Genomic DNA, 21,324 nt, shown 5'->3' on the forward strand with positions numbered 1-21,324 from the left:
ATCATCGATCGACCAATCATTTTTCATTAAGGTCAGTTACAAAACGGGAAAGGAAACAAAATTATTTTAATTTGTTCCGGCTTGCGAAGGAGAATAGAGGAAGCTACCAGACAAGCTAGTGGTAAGATGAATTTTATGTTTAAGTGAGCAAATATAGTGTCACTCGATAACAAGCGAATTGAAATAGAATTATTTTTGTGAGATTTCTGTTCGTTCTTTAACTTGGACTTGGACATAAATCCAAGTACAGACCCCCTCATGTTTGAACGACGAGTTAGTTATTTTTTCCATCGGTCTTCAAACGGTAGCATAAACATTCGAGCACCGTAATTAAAATTAGATTTGGCCTCGAAACAATGTACAGAGCGAGCGATACAGACGACATCCTTGTCTGCGAATTCCGCTCAGAAAAATTACCTTCAGCATTGTGATTTACGAAAAGCAATAATCTATTAAAGCTTCTTCATTTGCTGACTAATGATCACATTCTGCAAAAAGTAATTTGGAAACGATGTCTACATTATCACGATTTATAGCCATGGTGGGAGAATCCATTTAAAAGCTAATTTAAATGAACGCCTTTACAAAACATATGAAGACTTCCATGTATGTCGATTATAAACAATTTATGTTCTCTTGAGAGTGACTGACTTTCGAAACTTCTTAATCATTAAAATTTTAACTTCTATGTGCCTCTGCTTGCGAAACTATGATGTCATGCAAAACAGAAACAACTTCGAAAGCGAAAGATAACGAAGTTATTGATGACGAAGTTTGATCTCCGGGGTTCGATGTCAATTTTATCATTAGACTCTCAACTATTAATTTAATTTTTTCTATCCAAGAGTGGATCACATGAACCACTTCACTGGACACTGCTGCTCATCTCCACTACACCCTTGCCGCTGATCTCATCTCTTTTTCATTCCTTACACACTCTTTCTCAGGAACATGCTTTTGACGGTCATAGTCTTCGGTGTTCTTGCCCACTGTTTTTCAAGCTGTGAAGCTGATACTCCTTACACACCAAAAGGAAAAGGAAGCGATGTGGTTGCCGATGTTGTACAGATGATCAGTGACTTGGATATATTTCCAACCGATCACAAATTCCTTTGTCGTGTGGCCTGGGTCGAGTCCAAATATGGAACTGCGTCTGGAACGTACAGGCGGTTTTATTACGGAGGAATTTGGCAGGTAAAGAACTTGGTCGGGGAAGTTGCATATGTACCCACCCTGATAACAGACTCGATTGGGTAATAATGGAGGCGGGAGGGAGGGGGTATAGTGGGATTCATTTAATTTCCAGAGAGGAATACAAGGGGAGTGGGCATGTGGCATATCAACTCAATTATGATGCTTACTGCTCTCTCCAATAGTTTTAAACAAATTGACTTTTCTCATACGCTCCCAATATTCAGGAAGGACTATCACAGTAACAAACTGACTGAAGGTGCAGTCTTTTGTACCCCCTTACCCCTCCAAATAGAAATAAAATTAGAAACTCAGGAAATGAAGCACCCCTAAACAGTTACCAATTTAGAAATGAGAGTACTGAAATACATAGTGTATTGCTGTAAACATGTGAGTGAGTAGCAAGGGCATGATATCAGGTCGAGTTAACAGAACTGACAAATATGTACTTCATTATTTTGATTGGTTGGTCATTCTTGTTATGCCTCCATGTTGTAGACTCTCGCTGGTGCGGGGTAATGAGAGGCGAAGCCAGAGGGTTTAAGTTGGCATGCAATATGAGCACACGGAACCCCACGCAGACTCACATGCTTGCCAGCTCGAATCTCCCGTGCCTCGCCACCCATGACTCAGCGTTGAGGAAAACCTCGCAGGTTATGGCTAACATTTAGGCGCCACCTTTTCGATAATCCCATTCAAGATACCTTTGTCATAGGTGGACTTCATTGGCTATCGCGAAACAGTTACGCAGCAAGGCCTGAGGAAGTACTGGGACCGAATTAGGGAGCGACTGCACATAGACTGGCAAAAAACTTCATGGTCAGATTTGCAAAAGCCACTATACTCTGGACTGGCTGCCCGATTATTTCTTGCCAGAATTCCTGCTCCTATTCCAGCTGATGTTAAATCGCAAGCTCTGTACTGGAAGGAATATTACAACACCTCAGCTGGGAAAGGAACTGTACAAAAGTTCATTTCTGATGTTAGACAAGCAAGAGGGTGTGCTGCACAACCTCAAAGAGGTTAACACTATCATTAAAGATAAAACATGTTCACGTCAGTAAATGGCTCTAGATGGAATTCTCTAATTTTTTTAATACATTTATTTTTTCCTAATTAAGTTTGGATTTAAGTGTACACCTAATGTTTTTGCCTGGCAATTAGATATTAAACAGTTTTGAAATTTAACTATGGCCTATTTGCTCACAAGTTCAACTGAAATTTTCTTCAGTTAAGAGCCTCAGCATGCTTGTGTCCAGTGAGCATTGATCATACTTCATTGAAATCTCAATTTCCTGTTGCTTACATTCTTCCATATTATAGGAATCTTTGTGTCTCATAACAGATTAGACAAACTCTCTTTTATCATTACACACTTATTTTAAATCCCCTCTCCAAAAGCTGGAAAGACCAGAAGCACAAAGGAAGAGTACATTAATTGATAATTTTATATTTTTTACCCCATCAAGTGTGGAAGATGAGACACTAATTCTCTAGTAGTCTTGCACACATTTTGAAACGTCTGAATTAAGTGAATGTTGAAATTCAAACTTGCCATTGAAGATTCACATCAAAAATAAAACTTAAGATCAGGGATCATAGAGTACCTTGAGTAATTAAGAGTGGGAAGCCAGAAAAGAGCCAAAGTTTTATCTTACACCAAATTTTATTTTTCAAAACATTGAAACCTGTGCTAAAAGGGCATGAACTGGACTCCTGGAAGTGTTCATGGAGTGTTAACCAAGTACACATTTTTCTACATTTGTACAACAGTAAGTCAGATAAGTTGATCATAATCCCAAATACAGCAGAGGGACTGGTCAACATTTTAAGTTTGACCAACTCAGATAGACAAAAATAATTACTTACAGGAATACAAGTTTTCAAAAGTATGCAAACTAAAACTCAAATTTAAGCCATCTGTTTAACATTGGTTTCATGTAAAAAAAAAAAATTAATTTGGTTTCTACCTTCATTAATAAAAGTTTCAACTTAAAGGAGAGGTATATGCTATAGTCCCTGAAGACAAACCCTGGTAGTGATTGATAATTACCGCCATTTAAAACTCACCAATAATCAGCAAAAATGCAGTGGTCAAACAACAGTTAACTGACAACCTATAATTGGACCAATCAATTTTCTCTTTCTCATATCATACATTTGAATCTGTAAATATAATTATTTTCTTAAGGAATTAATAAGTTAGAATGTTGGTATCTCGTAAACAATCAGAGACTTCACTCCTTACGGCAGTGCCCTAATTGACGAAAGAATACTCACTGACATCTCATCATGAACTTTCCACCCCCTTGTGCTTCCTTGAAATGATGGGGTCCTTTTCTTTAAAGTTCACATTGAGAATTCAACAAATCTTCAGTAGAAAAAATGGTAGAAAAAATTTAGATAGCAGGGCAGGCACTCTATGTGCTCTTGTCAAGTGTTGCTCTGTCATGCTTCTGTATACCTTCCACTCATTGTCATTATCAGATCTTCCATTATGTTAAAACCCTGCAAAAAGAAAAAAAACAGAGCTGGGTAGAAGAAAAGAAACCTGGAGCAAATATGTGAGTCAATGATAGGTGATAAGAGAGCAAATGTGATTTTTTTTTCTTAATTAAAACTGATCTGTTTATACCTTGTTTGCTCCATGTTGAAGAAACGATTGTCCAAAAGCTTCCATCATTCCTCCAAGTAATGAACCAACACCATAAACATTGATACTACCTCGCTGCTCAAATGATGTCCTACCAAGTGACACAATAAAACATGGTTGGAGAGGGTGATCTTTATTACTTAACACCACAGAAAATGCCCTTCTGATCAATGATTCTTCAATGATTCTTAAATGATTATTCAATGATTCTTTAATGATTTTTCAATGATTCTTTAATGATAATTCAATGATTCTTTAATGATTTTTCAATGATTCTTCAATGATTTTTCAATGATTCTTTAATGATTCTTCAATGATTCTGCCATGATTTTTCAATGATTCTGCCATGATTTTTCAATGATTATTCGATGATTCTTTAATGATTCTTCAATGACTATTCAATGATTCTTCGATGATTTTTCAATGATTCTTTTAAATTAATGATTCTTCGATGATTATTCAATGATTCTTCAATGATTTTTCAATCATTGTGATTAATCAATGATTCTTCAATGATTTTCTGATGATTTTTCAATGATTCTTCAATAACTCTTTGAACAATAACTTTTCAGTGATTGATCAATGATTCTTCAATGGTTTTCCAATGATTCTTCAGTGATCCTTCTTAAGACTTTTCCAAGACTTTTCCATGATTCTCCGAGACATACAGGATGAAGAATACTGGCAAAATCAAGAGTGAGGGCAAACAAAAGCAAAATTTTTCACCATTAATTTTGTTTAATCTATGCAATTGGGTTTCACTCATCAAGTAGTTTTAAATATGTATCACTATTTAACTTGGGAAACCAAGTCATCAAGAGAATGATAAAATGGTGGTTTTGGCTGCACTTTTGCATCCAACAGAAAGTGCCATTTCCTTCTACCTCTTGCATGGTTATTTGCTTCTGAGTACCAGAGAAATTCTATTGTTTAAGAAGTAAAGTGACATACCAGTTTGGATTGTTTTCACATGCTTTAAAAGTGCTGAACTCTTCTAAGGACGCATATTTGGACCATGTAAGGTTATAACAGTGAAGACGAAGACATCTTTCTTTACTATTGAGCCATGCTTCCTCTTCTACTTGAATAGCTGGGAATGGACACAACTAGAAATAAAACATTTAACAATTTTAAGTTTTACCACAAAGGAATTTATTTTTATTGGTGTCTGAAATATTACTTACCATTTGCTTATTCAAAAAGTGCACAACAAAAGCCACAAAAAAATAGTCTGAAGCACTGTCCCTTTATATCTAATGGTAACAGGACTGAATGAAGTCCAATTTGGCCTGTAATCATACGTTACAAGTGATTAACAAAGTTGGACAACCGCAAAAATGTCTACTTTAACCATCAGCAAATGCAGAGGCAAATTGCTTTTGATTTTTTAATGAATAAAAATGACAAAATATTTAAAATGTTGTATATGCCAAACCTAGACTTGCAGTGAGGTGCGAGTTCAGACCTAAGAGCCCTGTTTATGAGGAGTATCACATTTGTTGAGATAAAAAATTTTTGTGCAGTTAACCACACAAGATCAATGGTCAACATACAATTGTACTGTTCATGTCTAGCTATAAGTACATACCTTTTTAAAGAAACCTGGCAAAACATTCACACATTCTCCTCTTCTCAATAAATATTCTTCTCCAGTTTCTGGGTCTTCAAGACCACAAAAATGTAAAAAAGAAAATCAGAACAAAACCAAATTAATCACAGTAAAAACAAAAAAAAAAGTGAAATTAAGAAATGTAAAATATTACAATCCTCCATTATACAGTTCTCTATACATTTGCTAAAAGTGCTGACAAGGAGAATTTGTTTAACAATCAAGAGCCTCTTTAGTTGGTGTTGATTATTTCCTATAAATGCCACAACCAGGACAGATAATTATTGTAAGGGAAATTGATATAATTCTGTTGGTCACCCTCAGGTGTATAAGGATTAACAGTACAAGGCTTTTGTAAAATGTAACGACGACGAACTACCATCAGTTGCATGTGATCGAGATCTTTAATCAGGAAAACATATCGATTGGGTATGGCTGGTACATGTATTCAAAGAAATCCTTTTCTCGTTTGTAACTTTTTGCTCCGTGATACTATGTAGAAAATTTATTTAACAAGTCTTCAATGATGGTACCAATAGAAATTTGTTAACTTTATAGAATAAAATCAGTTTTGGCCATTTGTGATAAACCAGTTTATTTTGAAATTCCTGAGGCAGTATCACTATCAAGATGACACACACTCAATCAAATGAACTACAGTCGTTTATTAAAAGGTATTTCAATGTTTGCCCTGATACCAAAGGATATGAAAAATTAATTGCATACATATTGTTCAAAGTAAACAGCCCTATTGGAGACTTCAGAAAAGTGGACTACAGCAACCTCTAGTTCACCACTAAATTTTCTCCGATACTTATTGGTTAAAATTGATCATGTGATGCAATAGTGTTCATCCGTGGAGAGACACTATCAGCCCATAGTGCCCATCTGCAGAAAAAACCCGGATGGATAGTACTCATCCATGAAAAAATTTGAATGGTTTGACTGCTGCGAAGTTAGGCAGATCGGTAAAACAGTGACTTGTCAATTCTGACATGTATAACATATTATTTAGCCAATGTACAGTTACGAATTACTGACATTTGTGACAGGCTGTATGCATGAATAAATATTTGATTGATCTGCATTTAGTGGGTTTTGACTGTTTTTCAACTGGCACGCAAAAGAAAATTTAGTGGTGAGCAATAAAGACAATAGAGCGTTTAGGTCTCGGAACTATCGGTCTGATAGTTGCCCTTTGGACATTTGATGTTCTTAAAACTAGCATAATTATTTGCCTTCTCAGGCAAATATTTGTTTTAAGAACATCAAATTTCCACGGGGCAACTATCAGCCGATAGTTCCTCAACAGAAACACTCTATTGTTTAAATAGATTACAGCTGTTACCTGTTTTGTGTTGCAACACTGTTATAGACGTCACATTGGAATCTTTACCACAAGTGTACTATTGTTGTGCGTACATGTAAGCACAAGTGTGCACAATAGTGAAAAAAACAGAAAAAGAAGCAGTCACTATCAACTCCTTGTTTTCATGTAGTTGTTCGAAATTCGTTACGTTTGAGGTCTTATAAGTATTGAAATGTGTACAAAAGTACAGAAATCACAATCTTCAAACACAACATACATGTTGTGCAACGATTTACCTTTTTAGCCATATTCTAGAATTGATCTTGGAAAGATTTCCGTATAACCCCATACATTAATTATGCATCCATTTCTTAAAGACTAAATGTAAAGGTTTCTTTGCAACACTCGATGCATAATTAATGTATGGGGTTACATGGAAATCTTGCCTTTACTTTTACATCTACATTCTTCTGCTAGGAGAAAAAAAAAAACCCCTAAAATTGTGCTCTTGTATTTAATAACTGAAATCTGTGCACATGTATGTACGGAAGCGTATTTGAAACAAACCTTTTGGAAGTAAGCATGTATCACTTTCTCGAATGGATGTTTGAAGGTATGGCTAATTTCAACATGCCGGACCATTACCACAGAGGATCGCTTCCGCCATGAAACAAGAGAGACAAAAAGTCGTGCGATAAGGCACTCACAACAGACCCTTAGCTAACACCACGACGGTTTTCGTCTTTGTCAACTGAAGCATTAATATATAAACAGCTGTGTAATTGGTCCATTCACCCACACAACAAATCATTCACCAATCACAACAAAGCTTATGTCTGTTCCAATATGGCGGATGAAAATGATTGATTCTCGTGTTTCAGCCCTGCCGAGGACTATAACTCGAAAAGGAACTGGATTAGAAACACCGAATTATGGATCATCTTGTCATAGTGAGGGTTTGAGTCAAATTTTACGCTTTATTTATTTCTTTTGCAATGTTAAATTGTCTATCGATTTCTTTAACGAATAGTTATGCTTCATTGCAGTCAAACTGAAGATTTTTCCTCCGGATGGTACAGTCCTTCACAATGCTCAGAAGAAAGTCGTTATAGGTGAAGGTAATTAATCAACTTATAAATTTGATTTCTTTGCATGTTCTAGCGTATTTGCAACTCACGAATCGCCATTATCATCATCCAAAACACTGCATTACAAGCTAAAGATCGATCTTTCTGGATTGATTAATGTTAGCTGTTCCCAAAATACCACTATTTCTGTAAATTCTTTTAAATACATAAAATGGCGATGGCTCAAATTTAGTAATTTACTTGTAACTAACAAAGAGAGAGAAGGATCATGCCGAAGCATGCATTTATTGATCATCTATTCCTTTTTTGTTTTTTTGCTTACTTTAAAGGTGACAGTGAAGTATCTGAGACCTTGGACAAATGCCTTGAGTGTATGCATGCTCAGGAAATCTGCTTGATACCTTTTGACAACGAGGATTTGTGCCAAGAGCTGGGTATTGTCTATGAAAGGGATCTTAAATGTGAAATTGAGCTTCTTTCCTTCTCCAAGGTACAGTGTGCTGTACATATTGATTCATATCTACAGCAATCATCTTAGCTGGTTTTTATCTTATAGAGATACAGCTTGTGAAAAAAATTCAGGCTTGTATTGGAGTTAAACCCATGACCTCTGTAATAAGTAGATGTAGTGCCTCAACAACTGAGCAAACAGTTGAGCTCACAGCCAACAAAGCCATTCCAGCCTGAATTTTTCCATCTCATCTTCATTTCAGTAATCCTCACTTCACATATAATTATACAGTTATACCTTGCTTATCTGGACTCGTAGGGACTTGGGTAGATATAGTTCGGATAATCAAAAGTCTGAATAATAGAAAATATGAATATTAATTGACAACATTGTAAGCCAAAGAAATAAAGATAACACATTAATTTTTAATTCTAAAAGTCCACTTCGATGACTACCAATACACGTACATCTATGAATTGCACCTATACTCATGTGCATGCAAGCTTTAGCGACTTTCGCCTCAATCCTTTGCTGGTCTCAATGTTGTCGGTGAATTTCAGGATGTTATCCCTGTTCTTGCGCATATCAGAGATCTGTTGCTTGCTGATGCCAAATTCAAGCACTAAATTTGTTCCTTTTTCTCCTTTATGAAATAACTATTTATTTATCCTTTATCAAGAGAACAGATCGCTTTCACTTTAAAGGCATGTCATTTTTAGTTATGATCATTCACCTGTGTTTACATAACCCACACTTATCGAACTGATCAAGCATGACATTCCCTTACAAAACAATAATATTGAACCAATTAAAACTCAGCTGAGTGCATCAGAATGCTTTTTGTCTCCAAGTGCTCAATGTTTTTAAAGTGGAGGAGGTAGTGCACTGCTTTAAATGCACTTTTCCTGGCTTTAAACATTATCTCTGAATTTGTTACCTCTTAGTTTTGGAGATCAAAGCTTATTAATATTCATTAAAAAAATGGGGCTAGAGAAAAAGTTTGCATAAACAAAAAGTCCGGATAATTGATGTTCAGATAATCAAGGTTTGACTGTATGTATAAATCGAAAGTTGTTCATTCATTGCTACACAGATTTATTATGAAGCGACAAAATGACCAGCTCCCAGTTATTTCAACTACTGCTTAATGAGTGTTACTACAATGATCACTGTCATCTTCACTCTGTTTTGTTTACTCATGTCAGCTCTGAAGGGATTTATTCCCAGCTTTATATTTTGTGCATAATTTAAAGAAATGCATGTGACAGAGTAAGAAGAAATCTGAAAGAGAAAGTTGTTTAGGGTATTATCACACTACCTGATATGGGTAAACAAAACATACAAGCTTGAGAGGTATCTATAGTATAATTTTGTATCCAGAACAATTGGTATCATAATTATGGAAAATCTTAACACATGCGCTTTACATTTCTCAATTTTTTTTTTCTCTTGCAGGCAAAAGAGCCTTGGGAAACTATCCCAGAGGATAAAATGTCCCTTGCCAAACATCACAAAGAAAAAGGAACAGATTGTTTTAAGGTTACCTTTCATTTCTTAGTTCATTTTTAAAAAAATTGACATACATCTGTACCTCATTTTTTGCAGGCTTTTCTCAGTTCACTCCCTAACTGCCCTAAAGAGTTGTTGAAGGGTAAATCTCTCTACTCACATTCTAATACTAAATCATTTTCATGTGATGTCATCAAATTCCAAAATTTAAAACTATAAAGAGCCACGAAAAAATTAATTCTCACCAGGCATAAAGGGGTTTAAATTCATATCTGTTTTCAACTTTTCAGCCCAATAGACTGTGCTTGCTTGGTTTGGAAACCAGTGCAGTTTGAAGTTCACAGTGGTGGCGTTGCATGACATACAGCTCTGATGGTGTCTGTCATCCATTCACATTATGTTATTGCCAAGTCACGAGCCTTCTCCTTCGTAGTTTGCTTATAAAATGTTTTTACATATGTATGTCCCCTGCCAATTATGTCCTTCAGTGGTGCACCCCCTTTTTAGAAAAATTCTGTATCAACCTCTGGTGTGGCTGCCTTCAAAACATTTTCCTAATGATCCTTTTTGATTGGTATCCTTTAAGTCTGGAAACTGGACCAGCGCTGCAAGACGTTATAGCCAAGCCCTCAAGCAGTTGATCCTAATAGAAGATAAATTGTCTGAACGAAAAGAAGATCAAGAACAACTGAGAGCTACTTGTCTTCTCAACTTATCTGCATGCCAAGGAAAGCTTGGGCAGTATGACTTTGTAGCACTAAACTGCACAAAGGTTAGAAATGACTACATTTCAGTTGTGCACTTTATAAGTGTAATAATTTTGAATATGTAGTTACATTGCTTGATGGCTTTCCACATAGAAAACCATTGTCATAATTATTTTAATATTGAGCCCATTGAATTACATGTTACAGCATTGTATGGTTAGGACTTTTTTCTTTCCCTATCAATCACAAATTTAGTTGAACTTATAGAGTCAAAACAAGGTAAACATTGTTATCAAGACAAATTGGCAAATAGTTAGCGAGCATTTCTACACTTGGCTACTGGTGGTTATTTTTTCAGTTGATCTTGTAGTTGAAATGTTTTTTTTTTTATGATTGATTATAAGCAGTAAGTCGCAGCCCTTTGCTCCTTCAGGGGGTGTTTGATTTATTTTGATTTTTTTCAAGTCTCCTTCCTTAAAATGTAACTTTATATCATAGCTTCATTTGGGAGCTTTTAAAACACTGATTTGTTTGTCAGAAAGAATGAAACAGAATGTAAGGGGTTTCTTCCTAGGGATTGCAACAGATTTTTGATCAACACTGTTTGGTCTAGAATATTAGAATAAGAGCTTCCTAGTTTGACTGTTTGACATCAAGCACATGTTCCAGTTGCCTTCAGTCCCTCAGAAACGTCAGTTAATTATTTTTATTATAGCTAGGTGTACTACACGTAGTGGTATTATTTTAGTTTTCATGTTTCTTTGAATACCTACTGTAGGTACTAAGTCTGTGGCCTACAAACGTTAAAGCTCTCTTCAGACGAGGACAGGTGAGACGATTTGATATAAAGATATTTTTTTCCACCTTAAAATCGTTTATTTACTTGTTAACGAAAGGTTACCGTATTTGAGATGTTGTTAAAAATTGACCGTGAGAGCAATAAGCGGTGTTACGTGATTAAACTGTATCGTCCAGAGGCGGATATATTCCTTATTTACGTGTTTTTCATACCAAAGCTAAGTTTCAAATTTATTTTTAGTTGTAATGTGAATAGTTGTACTTGATTTACTTTGATGAATAGTGTCGTAATTCTTCACAGGCATTTGTTATCTTGAATGAATTCGAAAAGGCAAGAGAGGATTTAGAGAAGGTACTAGCTTTCGTTTACATTAACATGGGGGAGGTCGCAGGCAAGTTAATTAATTTTAAGAGTGCCATTCCATCTCGAAAAGCGGTCAGTAAGGATCAAGAATCCTGGTTTCAACCGTGATATGTTGGTCCTAGTGTACTACACGTAATCGTGAGAACGTATTTTACTTTCCCTAACCCAATGAAACACTTTATGTCAGCAAATCTCAAAATAAAATTATACGGAATGGTGATAATTTCAATTTTTTTTTATGGGCTTTCTTTACAGGCAAAAATCTAGAAAGGAGAAGGAGGCATGAAAACCATTGCAATTCCTCAGTTTGATGTCAGTAAATTTGAGTTCAGTTAACGAGTCAGGATATCACCCGCAATAAGCTATTTTTCTTCTTCAGGCTCTAACATATGACCCGTCCAACAGAGCAGTAAAAGATCAATTAAGAATTCTCAAGCAGAAGGAACAGAAACACGATGAAAAGTTATCCAATGCACTAGGTGTGATGTTTGGACGCAACATGTAACTGTCGATTGGCAGGACTTTTTCCCACAAGATTGGGAGAGTCCCTGAGAACACTACAGTTTGATTTTCACTATCCTTACCTACGCTGAAACGCATTGCATAGTAAAGATCTGTAGTAACGCACAACATTGTAATTTACTGTCCAACTTTCTGGTCTATATCAGGACCCCTAACATCAGTCAACGGCCAGCGAAGATCTTTTTTTAGGCAAACTCTGTCTCCGTTTCAAAGCTGCAGACGAACCTCAGACCTTCCTATTTTGTGGTCGGATTCTCCACCAACTTAACAGAGCTATAGGGAATAAGTTTTAACTCCCAGAAAAGATTTACTTAAAATGTACCTTTCCCCTATAATATCTGTACATTATCCAGCAAACAAATGATGGAAATCTTTTAGCTCAAACTCATCAAGTAGAAGTTGTTATCTTAACCAATAACTGAATTCTGTAAACAATTTACAAGGAAATGTGAAGCAGCTTCAGAGTAAAATTAACCATCAGGCCCCGGTTTTTTGAAGGTTGGACAACGCTATCCGATGGATAAAACTCTATCCAGTGGATAACGCCTGGGGCGGTTCCTGGGGTGGTTCGGTCGAACCCCCTAAATTTTCTCTCAAAACGCTGGAAATCATGTTTCCGAAGACATAATTTTCAAAATCTTGGACCCCTCAGAAGGGGAACAATTCTCCGAACCCCCCTTGACTAAATCCTGGATCCGTGCCAGAACGCTATACGCTTTCCTATCACTAATCCGCCGGGTAGCGATTTATCCGTAGGATACCCTAACCCGCCCTTCATACAACTGGGCCCAGACATTGTGAGTGAAGGGGTTATCCAGCTAGACCACACCCTACAAATGGATGTTATGTGAGAAATTCCCTGTGTATGGCTAAAATCAGCCATAACGAAAGTTTCCTGTGTATATGTTGAGCACGAAAACTTTGAGCTCAGTTATACAGTTGTGACTCGCCTCTGGTGCCACCCTCACGTTTACATCATTATTCTGCGCGACTGAAATGAACGCAATAAAAGATTAACGTCAAACAGAACATCATGTCGACCTGGCCCAAACCTTTGATACTTTGAGTGAGAAAAATCATAAACTTTAATTTTCTAACAATCACTAAAATATTTACAAAAATTATGATAAAATACTTAAAAATCGAAAAATGGTACCTTGAGTGAGAAAATGACGAATCTGAACATATCAGGAAACATGTAACTTTGTCGGTCAAGAGCAAAATGTCATTGACGTCATCTGGATCACTCTTTTTTTGTCAGAAAAGTTGCCAAAAAATGTGATTTCTAATCCTGTTGTAAGTCACTATTGCTTGTGAAATGTACCAACAATGTTTTCATAATCGATCTACTTTTCTAGTGTTGACCTCCGTATCCAAGTACAGATTAACTCTCTCATTCACGTTTCTCATCCTTTCCTTAGAAAGAAAAATTACCTACACAGGAATTTTTATGTCAACCAATTTTCTGTCTGGGATAGTTTAATCTTTTTCTCGTCTTTCGCATGTTGTGCCTGACACCTGGACGTGGTAATCTCTATTTTAAAAGGTCACCATTCAGGATGTCCATAACCCGGAAATGAACATTTTTTTACCGTGATAAACCCCACGTGGAATACTGGGTGGAAATAGAGACGCGCCCGCAGTATAATTGCGGCTTTTCGCCTTAATGCGTCCTCTCTCTCTTCGTCTGCTCGCCGAGTTTAGCAATATGAGGTAAAGGCTTGTGCAATCTTCAATTTTTTTACTTGTTATTGGCCATCCAAAGCCAAATCATGCGGGAATAAACTGAAAAGGTGTTGATAAGTTTGATTTGGGAAGTATACGACTCCAACCATTTCATCAAGATTAAATGTGAGGAGATTGTCGAACGAGGAGTTTGAGGCAACATGGCGATCGATCAGTATGGCCATGAAAAATAGTCGAGTACTGTCAATTCCCTGAAGTATTGAACAACGAAATTGACTGTGACCCAAACACGCTTTTGGTGATTGGAATATCTCTTGGTCACCTGATATCAAGTTGGAAGGAGTTGTATTATTTCGAGATTCGAGTTATACAGTGTACTCCAGACTTCTATCTTTAATTCGCCTCTCTTTGTTATTTGAAGAAATTCCTAACCACTTGAAATTGATCTTCAGTTTCTCAGAAAGGAAACACCGGTTTATTTACTGTCGTCATCAAGGTTACAGCGAATCGCGCACTGTTTCTTGATCATCCTGATTATGTATTATTTTACTTGCTTGTAACGCATCTAAATGTAACTTAACAAAACTTGCCCACTACAAAGTTTAAAAGATCATTGAAAACTGACGTAAGTACGTAACTAAAGAAAATTAAAATTCTTTTGTACTCTCTTACCAGTAAGCTCCACCGTGATACACTTTACGAGTGCTGTGGTGCTGTCCTTCAAGGAGCCAAGGACAAGAAAAGAAAGTTTACTGAAACTGTTGAGCTCCAAATCAGTTTAAAGAATTATGATCCTCAGAAGGACAAGCGTTTCAGTGGAACTGTGAAGCTTAAGAATATTCCTCGACCTAAACTCAAGGTCTGTATCCTTGGTGATGCTTCACATTGTGATGAGGCGAAGGCAAATGACATCCCCTGTATGGATGCGGAAGCTTTGAAAAAGTTAAACAAGAACAAGAAACTTGTTAAGAAGCTGGGTGAGTCTTTCAATTTGGTATACATTTCAATTGACAGCGCTGCCATGTCTTTGAGTTTTTTTTTTTTTTTTTTTTTTTTTTTTTCTCTCATATGTTTCTCTTGTGTTGTCTTTGAACTCAAAGATTCTCATATTCTCATTTTGATATCTTAATTTTCAGCCAAAAAGTATGATGCTTTCCTGGCCTCTGACAGTCTCATCAGACAGATTCCTCGCATCCTGGGACCTGGTCTGAACAAGGCTGGCAAGTTTCCCACAGCATTGACCCACAATGACAACATGGTGCAGAAAGTCGAGGAAGTGCGCTCCACAATCAAGTTTCAAATGAAGAAGGTAGGATGTTCACCAGAAATAAGGCACAGTGCTCATGGTAACTTAATGGGAAATTAAATCAACTAGGGCTATGCATAGGGTTATTGTCTACGCATGTACAGTTCACCTAAGAGATGGTACATTTTCTTGAAACTCCAAAAACTCGCGTAGTAATCATTCCTGGTGAGTAACCGTTTTATGTTAATTAATCACAGAACTTACATTGGTGATGGACAAACATGTTTAGGGGAGAGTAAGTCAGCAGAAAAGATTTTCTTTGAGCACTGGTAAGGCCTTATATTCTGGAAGACCAGGAAACATTTTCTGGTCGGACCTGCACCCAGGGTCTTAAATCTGTGGGGAGACCGTTTGGTCGATAAATATCAAATCACACAATGACTTTAAGTCATCAAAGTGTAACTGTAATGCACATTAAATGTATTTTGGAAGCCGGGGAGGGGGGAATCCTTGGGATGGGATGTGTAAACTTCAATTCATGTCCACTGTGTAGAGCTCTTTTTGATTGAGTATTTCAAACAAAAACTGAGTAATCACAGTGCCAGATCAGAATAAGAACCTTGACATTCAAAGTAAAGAAAAAACAAGCAAACTGGCCACAGCACAGGAAATTTGACTAATCAAGTGATGATTGGTTTCCATGGGGCACCTGATCAGTTTGAAAGAAACAAGTAGTGCACATTTTCAGTCCAATTACAATGCAAGGCTAAGTAAAACTTATGCAATCTTAGATTTCTTTTCACCACTCAAGTGAAGACAGCTCTATGCCATATGCTGACTTATGTTTAAAACAACACTAATGCCTGCCATCTTCACAATAATTGTTTTGCATTACTTATGGTCCATAGGTTCTCTGTCTTGCTGTGGCTATTGGTCATGTTGACATGGCTGATGAGGAACTTGCGGCAAATGTCTATTTAGCTGTCAATTTCTTGGTGTCCTTACTGAAGAAGAACTGGCAAAATGTACGTGCACTCTATATCAAGAGCACCATGGGAAAACCCCAACGTCTGTATTAGGCACTTGTGCGGTACATGTACTTTTAGCCGTACTATGAGCAGTCAATAAAGTGCATTGATATGTTAACCTTTGTCATTTGTTTCAATGGAGAGTGGGATTGAGGCTACAGTTGGAAATGCAGATCAATCAGCCTCTCCAAAACGTATTCCTTTTTTTTATCGTTTTTTTTTTTTTTTATGTGCAATGTGCTGGAGGCAATTGTATGTACATAGGCTGTCGAAGCGGCTAAGTTGAAATTGTGTCTCTATATTGATTGTTATCCAACACTTCACACCTGGTAATACATATTGATTGTTATCCAACTTCACACCTGGTTATACATAGGTATTGATTTTTATCCAACTTCACACCTGGTTGAGGTCATTGGGGTTTTCTGTAAAGTTAGGTGCTAATTAGAGACAAGAATAACCTGAGCTGGGTTGTTCAAAAGTAGGTTAAGATAACCCAGGGTTAGTGTGAAATTAATTTCAGATCTGAAAGCTTTAAAAGAAAATTCAGCTTGATTCCTTTTGTCTACAATTTGATGATTAAATGCCCTAAAATAAATTGGGAAAATTATCCCGAAACGGCTTTTTATCAGAGAAATATAGAAACCTGGATTAAGATTTAACCCTGGGTTAGTGCTAATCGGCCTTCAAACAACTGGGCCCTAGTCTTCTGTAATTACAGTAAACTGGTAAATATTCTTTATCCTGTTTTCCTTCTTTCACTTAAACGGAGACCTCGTTTGTTTGATAAAGTAACTCAATGCTAGAAAAAGGTATAGAATGGTCGCACAAGTCATAACTGTCCGTCATGGAATTCCCTCCTTACTGACTCTACTTGTATCTCTAAAAGTTCCAAGTAATGACCTCATCAAGAAAGCTTATTTGTAATATTTTATGTAAGTATAGCAAGAAACAAGTCACAAAAGTATCTTTGACATGTCTCATTATTTTAATGTGTAGATTGCACCTGAGGATAGGGTCTCTCCATTCCTAAGCCTTTGATCACCAACTGAAGAAGTTCTTGATTGCTCAACAAATTCTCATTGTCAGCGCTTTAATTAGGAAATGTATGGAGAAAAGGTAGAATATTCATACTGTTGTTAGAGGAATAGAGATTGTGATAAGGCCCTGCAGTATTTTTTTCCTGCCTCCCTTTCCTAAGAGGGTTGTACTTTATTAGACAGGGCATACATTCTGGTCATTGATAAATGGATGAGCTCAAGTCTTGCAATGTGCGTTCTTAGCTTTATTTAGTTACATCATGGTAAAATCCAAATCATCTTTTGTTTGACTCTACGAATACTCTACAACCTAAATGGCTTCCCTTAATAATGGAAATCCTTAAATGTGGGTATGGTAAACAACTCGAAAGAGTCCATCAGGCCATAGTTAATCGGGCTTTCGCATTTAATGGAGTGTTAATTTGCCTAGAATGCTAACACTTACATTTTGACATTTAGCCTGTCGGCCCTAAGCTAAGGGTAGACATTCACTGTTTTTAGCACGTAGATCTATCTTTGATTTATGTCATATTGAATTCATTGATTGCCATTACAAAAGTGATTATCAAGAAATCCAGAAGGAAAATGAATAAAACTTGGGACTCAAAATTAAGTGGCAAAGATGACAAAAGGATGAGTGTTGGCAGACCACATCTTCCAAAAAAAAAAAAAATTGCCCATTATGCGTTGGCCACTCGTGCACATGATTGGGATATAATTAAACTCCGCACTGGTCTGATAAGTTGAAAGTTAACTTGATAATTTCTTTTTTCAACTGACTTATCTTTGCGTTCTACAATCAGCAAGAGTACTTGGATAGAAAAGAACACCATCCCTGTCAGTTTATCTTTTCCCCGGTAGAACTTATCTTATTCTTGAATTTGTTTCCACTATTAGTATGCACCCTTAAAAGCTTCTTAATCATGAAAGGACTGTTATCTCACACTAGCTCTTGAAATTCACTGAATCGTGAGGTGTTTGTGCGTCACCCGATCTTTCGAGCACTTATACATATTTTTGTTGATTTCAGTTAAAACGAGCACAGTACCTAGAACCTACGTATTTTTTATGACGCTGTAAGTCGATTATCAGTTTACTTTCAGAGGTGAGAAAACACAGATTCAAAGGCAGGTGTTGCAGCCATGCCCTCGAGGGACCATAAGAAGAAAATTTCTAATTGCAGGAAATGTCACTGCTGACGTCAAATGTGCCGTCTGTTCTAAGGTTGTTTTGGTGCAAATCACGGTTATTCGCTCAAAAATCATCAAGGCCGGAAAAACCGCAGACAATGGGCACAATGTTTTTGCAGGAGTATTCTAGGTCTATTTCAGTGCATGGAGCGGCAGTTAAGTGGACGTTGTTTGGATCATGAAATCCTCTTCAAGCTGCCCATCAATTCCATATGTTACTAAAGAAACCAAACATCTTTTTGATTATAAGTGTAAATGGCCTGGGTTGAGTTGAGGCAATTTGTTGATGGATAAATAACCAATAGGGCGGAAACCACAGACGTTGACCCAACTTTTTGTCGGAATAATCTACGTTAAATTATTGAGTAAACGAGATTGAATGGAATTTTTATGATCCGGCTCAGTTTGAAAGATTCAGTGGTTTCTTATTGATTTCACATTTTAATCACTCTGTTAATCATAAGCACGAACAAGTTACATTAGGAAGGCAAATTTGTCCAATCACTTCTTACACCGAACATTCACTGGACCAGGTGTGGTTCACGGCACTCGAATGCTCTTGATTCATTTCCGTTCGCTCCCATTTTTTTTCTGATCATTTTCTCATACGGTAGATTGGTACTTTTTTAGAGCTGATTCGATCAAAATTTCCAACTATACCTTCGAAGCTGAATGGCTGCTTTTAGCCAGAGAAAGAAGGCTTTAATTGTTCAACGAGTAAGGAATGAAAGAAAGCAAAGGAATAGTCATTTGTCAATGCAAATTCTTATGCATTTGCGCCATGAAAAATAATAACTTGCCTTTTTCTTTCAGTCTTTAAATTCAACGCCTCGTTGGAAAGAGGCGTGTCGAGTACCAGCACAGGAAAGGTTCTGCCTCAAAATTGAAACGTATCTCGATCTTAGCGAATCTCATACATGGAATGATGAGGAGAGAGAGGGTTTGGGCATTGGCTATTCATTTTAATTTAAGAAAAAACTAGCAAGATACTAATAATTCCCTCTTTAAGTTAGTCTAGAATAAAACTAATTCTATCCATGTGGATCTGTGTATATATTCCTAGTATCTTCTTTTCATTATTTATTCTTCTTATTATTTTATTTTTATTTAAATGTACCCGCCCTGATAATACATTTGTTTTGTCTGAAAATAGTTAATAACAACCATACCAACGCGAATCTCTATAGCTCTTTGAGAACTGCAATGAAGTTTGAAATGTACCTGTTGAAAGAATTTATTTTTCATGGTAGTCTAAAGAAGCTAGGAAAAAAACACACACACCATTGCATTTCTTTCAGTTCTATCTTTGAAATCACAGAAGTACTGAAGGTCCTCACTGACTGCAGCACACTGTTATTGTCTCTCTAATTAGTGCGTTTCGTATAAATCTCTTATTAGACGTTTTGTTGTGTAGTATCGCTGAGTATTTTTACGAGTTGTACCGTATTTTGATGAGCCCGTATGGCGAGTCAAAATACAAATAACGAGTAAAAATACTCAGCGATACTACACAACAAAACGTCTAATAAGTTATTTATTATCCAACACGCCAAACTTTTGTTTCAGCGGGCGAATTTCGCGGATATTTATTTACGGGGAGTGCGTGACAGAACTTGATGCGAAGCGGAACTTATATTTGTGCTGTACACTGAAATCCTTGACAAAACCGTTTGGAAACGTACATAAACGTACATAGACGAAATCTCCTCGCTATGGAGTACAAACAAAGCAACAATAGAACGTTTCATTGAAAAAGCAAACAATCATCATCCAACAATAAAATTTGCGGCTGAAATTTCCGATAAGGAAACAACATTCCTAGACACCTACATCTATAAAGGCGAACGATTCGAAAAGGACGCAATCCTTGATGTGCCGTACTCATTTTAAACAAACTGAGACATTTCAGTATGCACACTGTAGTTCCTGTCACCCACAAGGAGTTAAGAAAGGCTTAATAAAAGGAAAGGCCCTTAGACTTCTCAGAACGAACTCCTCTCAAACAATGTTCGAGGAGAAAATTGCAAATTTCAAAGCGCATTTGCTAAAGAGAGGCTACCCAGAGGCCCTCATTAACACAACCCTCTCAGAGATGAATTTCAAAAACAGGAAACAAGCTCTTCAACAGAAACCGAAGACGAACCAACAAATCTTGCCTTTTATTACACAATACCAACCATCAGTGCCAAACCTAAAGCAAATTCTCATGAAACAATGGCATTTAATAGAAACACAACCAGTACTGAGCGAACTATACAAAAATCTGCCACTCGTGTCTTAAAAAAGAGGGCGATCGCTCAAAGACATACTCGTGAGGGCCAAACTTTGAATAGGCTATTCTAAACACGCGCTGGGGAGTCGTGTAGGCCTGTCAACTCCCTTTTTACATTGAACTGTTAGATCCTTAAGTTTCACGCTATCGACTTTACTTTCCTTTAGTATCTTCGCCTGAAGCCATATCCCAACATCTATACTTAAATCAAGTTCATGATGTTTTCCCGACTTGAGGCAGTCACAAACACGTGCGATGAGGTCTGCTCGTTTTCCGCTTAATTTCAAGCCTGTACACTTTAGCCAAGGCTTCAATTGTGTGTTTGTATAGTTCTCTTCGTCTTGCTCTAACTTTGAGCCAGGAACACCGTCGTTTTGATTTAGAATACGAGCTTTAGAGGCGTTTGAACTAGAGATGTGCGCATCATCGCCCATATTAATTTACTCGAGAAGCCTGTTTGTTTGTCCTAATCACTCTAGGGGATCAAAAGTTCATGACGTCACAAACGCGCAGCGCCATTGGCGCGTTGTTGTGTTGCTGTTTCTATTTTCTTCATAAAAGGAAGAAATTTTCTGGTTGTCAAGGTGTTTTTCTTAGTTCGATTCATCTAATAAACTTGGATCTATATTTGCCAGCCATTTTGACTCTTCGTCGTCGGAAA

At 36.9% G+C, this 21,324-nt stretch overlaps 4 protein-coding genes across 6 annotated transcripts; 3 read left to right on the plus strand and 1 right to left on the minus strand.

Annotated features, from left to right (window-relative positions):
- The first annotated feature begins 951 nt into the window (after positions 1-951).
- On the plus strand, positions 952-2,377 carry LOC111343018 (uncharacterized). The gene is made up of 2 exons (XM_022950146.2): positions 952-1,194; positions 1,907-2,377. The coding sequence occupies exons 1-2, from the start codon at positions 952-954 to the stop codon at positions 2,216-2,218; spliced, it is 555 nt and encodes a 184-aa protein (XP_022805881.1). The 3' UTR covers positions 2,219-2,377.
- A 461-nt stretch (positions 2,378-2,838) lies between these two features.
- On the minus strand, positions 2,839-7,517 carry LOC111343019 (PRELI domain-containing protein 2). Its single transcript, XM_022950147.2, has 6 exons — positions 7,330-7,517; positions 6,802-6,859; positions 5,433-5,506; positions 4,796-4,950; positions 3,827-3,935; positions 2,839-3,699 (listed from the first exon to the last, which is right to left on the minus strand). Exons 1-6 carry the CDS (start codon positions 7,402-7,404, stop codon positions 3,640-3,642), a joined length of 531 nt encoding a protein of 176 aa, XP_022805882.2. The 5' UTR covers positions 7,405-7,517; the 3' UTR covers positions 2,839-3,639.
- A 38-nt stretch (positions 7,518-7,555) lies between these two features.
- LOC111343023 (peptidyl-prolyl cis-trans isomerase FKBP5) lies at positions 7,556-12,589 on the plus strand. Of its 3 annotated transcripts, none has more exons than XM_022950157.2 (8): positions 7,556-7,712; positions 7,809-7,880; positions 8,180-8,340; positions 9,757-9,840; positions 10,397-10,582; positions 11,296-11,346; positions 11,617-11,667; positions 12,059-12,589. In XM_022950157.2, exons 1-8 carry the CDS (start codon positions 7,595-7,597, stop codon positions 12,182-12,184), a joined length of 849 nt encoding a protein of 282 aa, XP_022805892.1. In that variant the 5' UTR covers positions 7,556-7,594; the 3' UTR covers positions 12,185-12,589. The 3 variants fall into 3 exon arrangements, with proteins under 3 accessions (XP_022805892.1, XP_088598252.1, XP_022805893.1); XM_088742126.1 differs by having other exon boundaries at positions 7,809-7,874; XM_022950158.2 differs by having other exon boundaries at positions 11,935-12,073.
- A 1,196-nt stretch (positions 12,590-13,785) lies between these two features.
- Positions 13,786-16,279, plus strand: LOC111319941 (large ribosomal subunit protein uL1). The gene is made up of 4 exons (XM_088742127.1): positions 13,786-13,914; positions 14,563-14,864; positions 15,024-15,196; positions 16,042-16,279. Exons 1-4 carry the CDS (start codon positions 13,868-13,870, stop codon positions 16,210-16,212), a joined length of 693 nt encoding a protein of 230 aa, XP_088598253.1. The 5' UTR covers positions 13,786-13,867; the 3' UTR covers positions 16,213-16,279.
- Positions 16,280-21,324: the final 5,045 nt, after the last annotated feature.

This window comes from Stylophora pistillata, chromosome 1 (assembly GCF_964205215.1).
Source record: "Stylophora pistillata chromosome 1, jaStyPist1.2, whole genome shotgun sequence".
In the NCBI taxonomy this organism is placed as follows: domain Eukaryota; kingdom Metazoa; phylum Cnidaria; class Anthozoa; order Scleractinia; family Pocilloporidae; genus Stylophora; species Stylophora pistillata.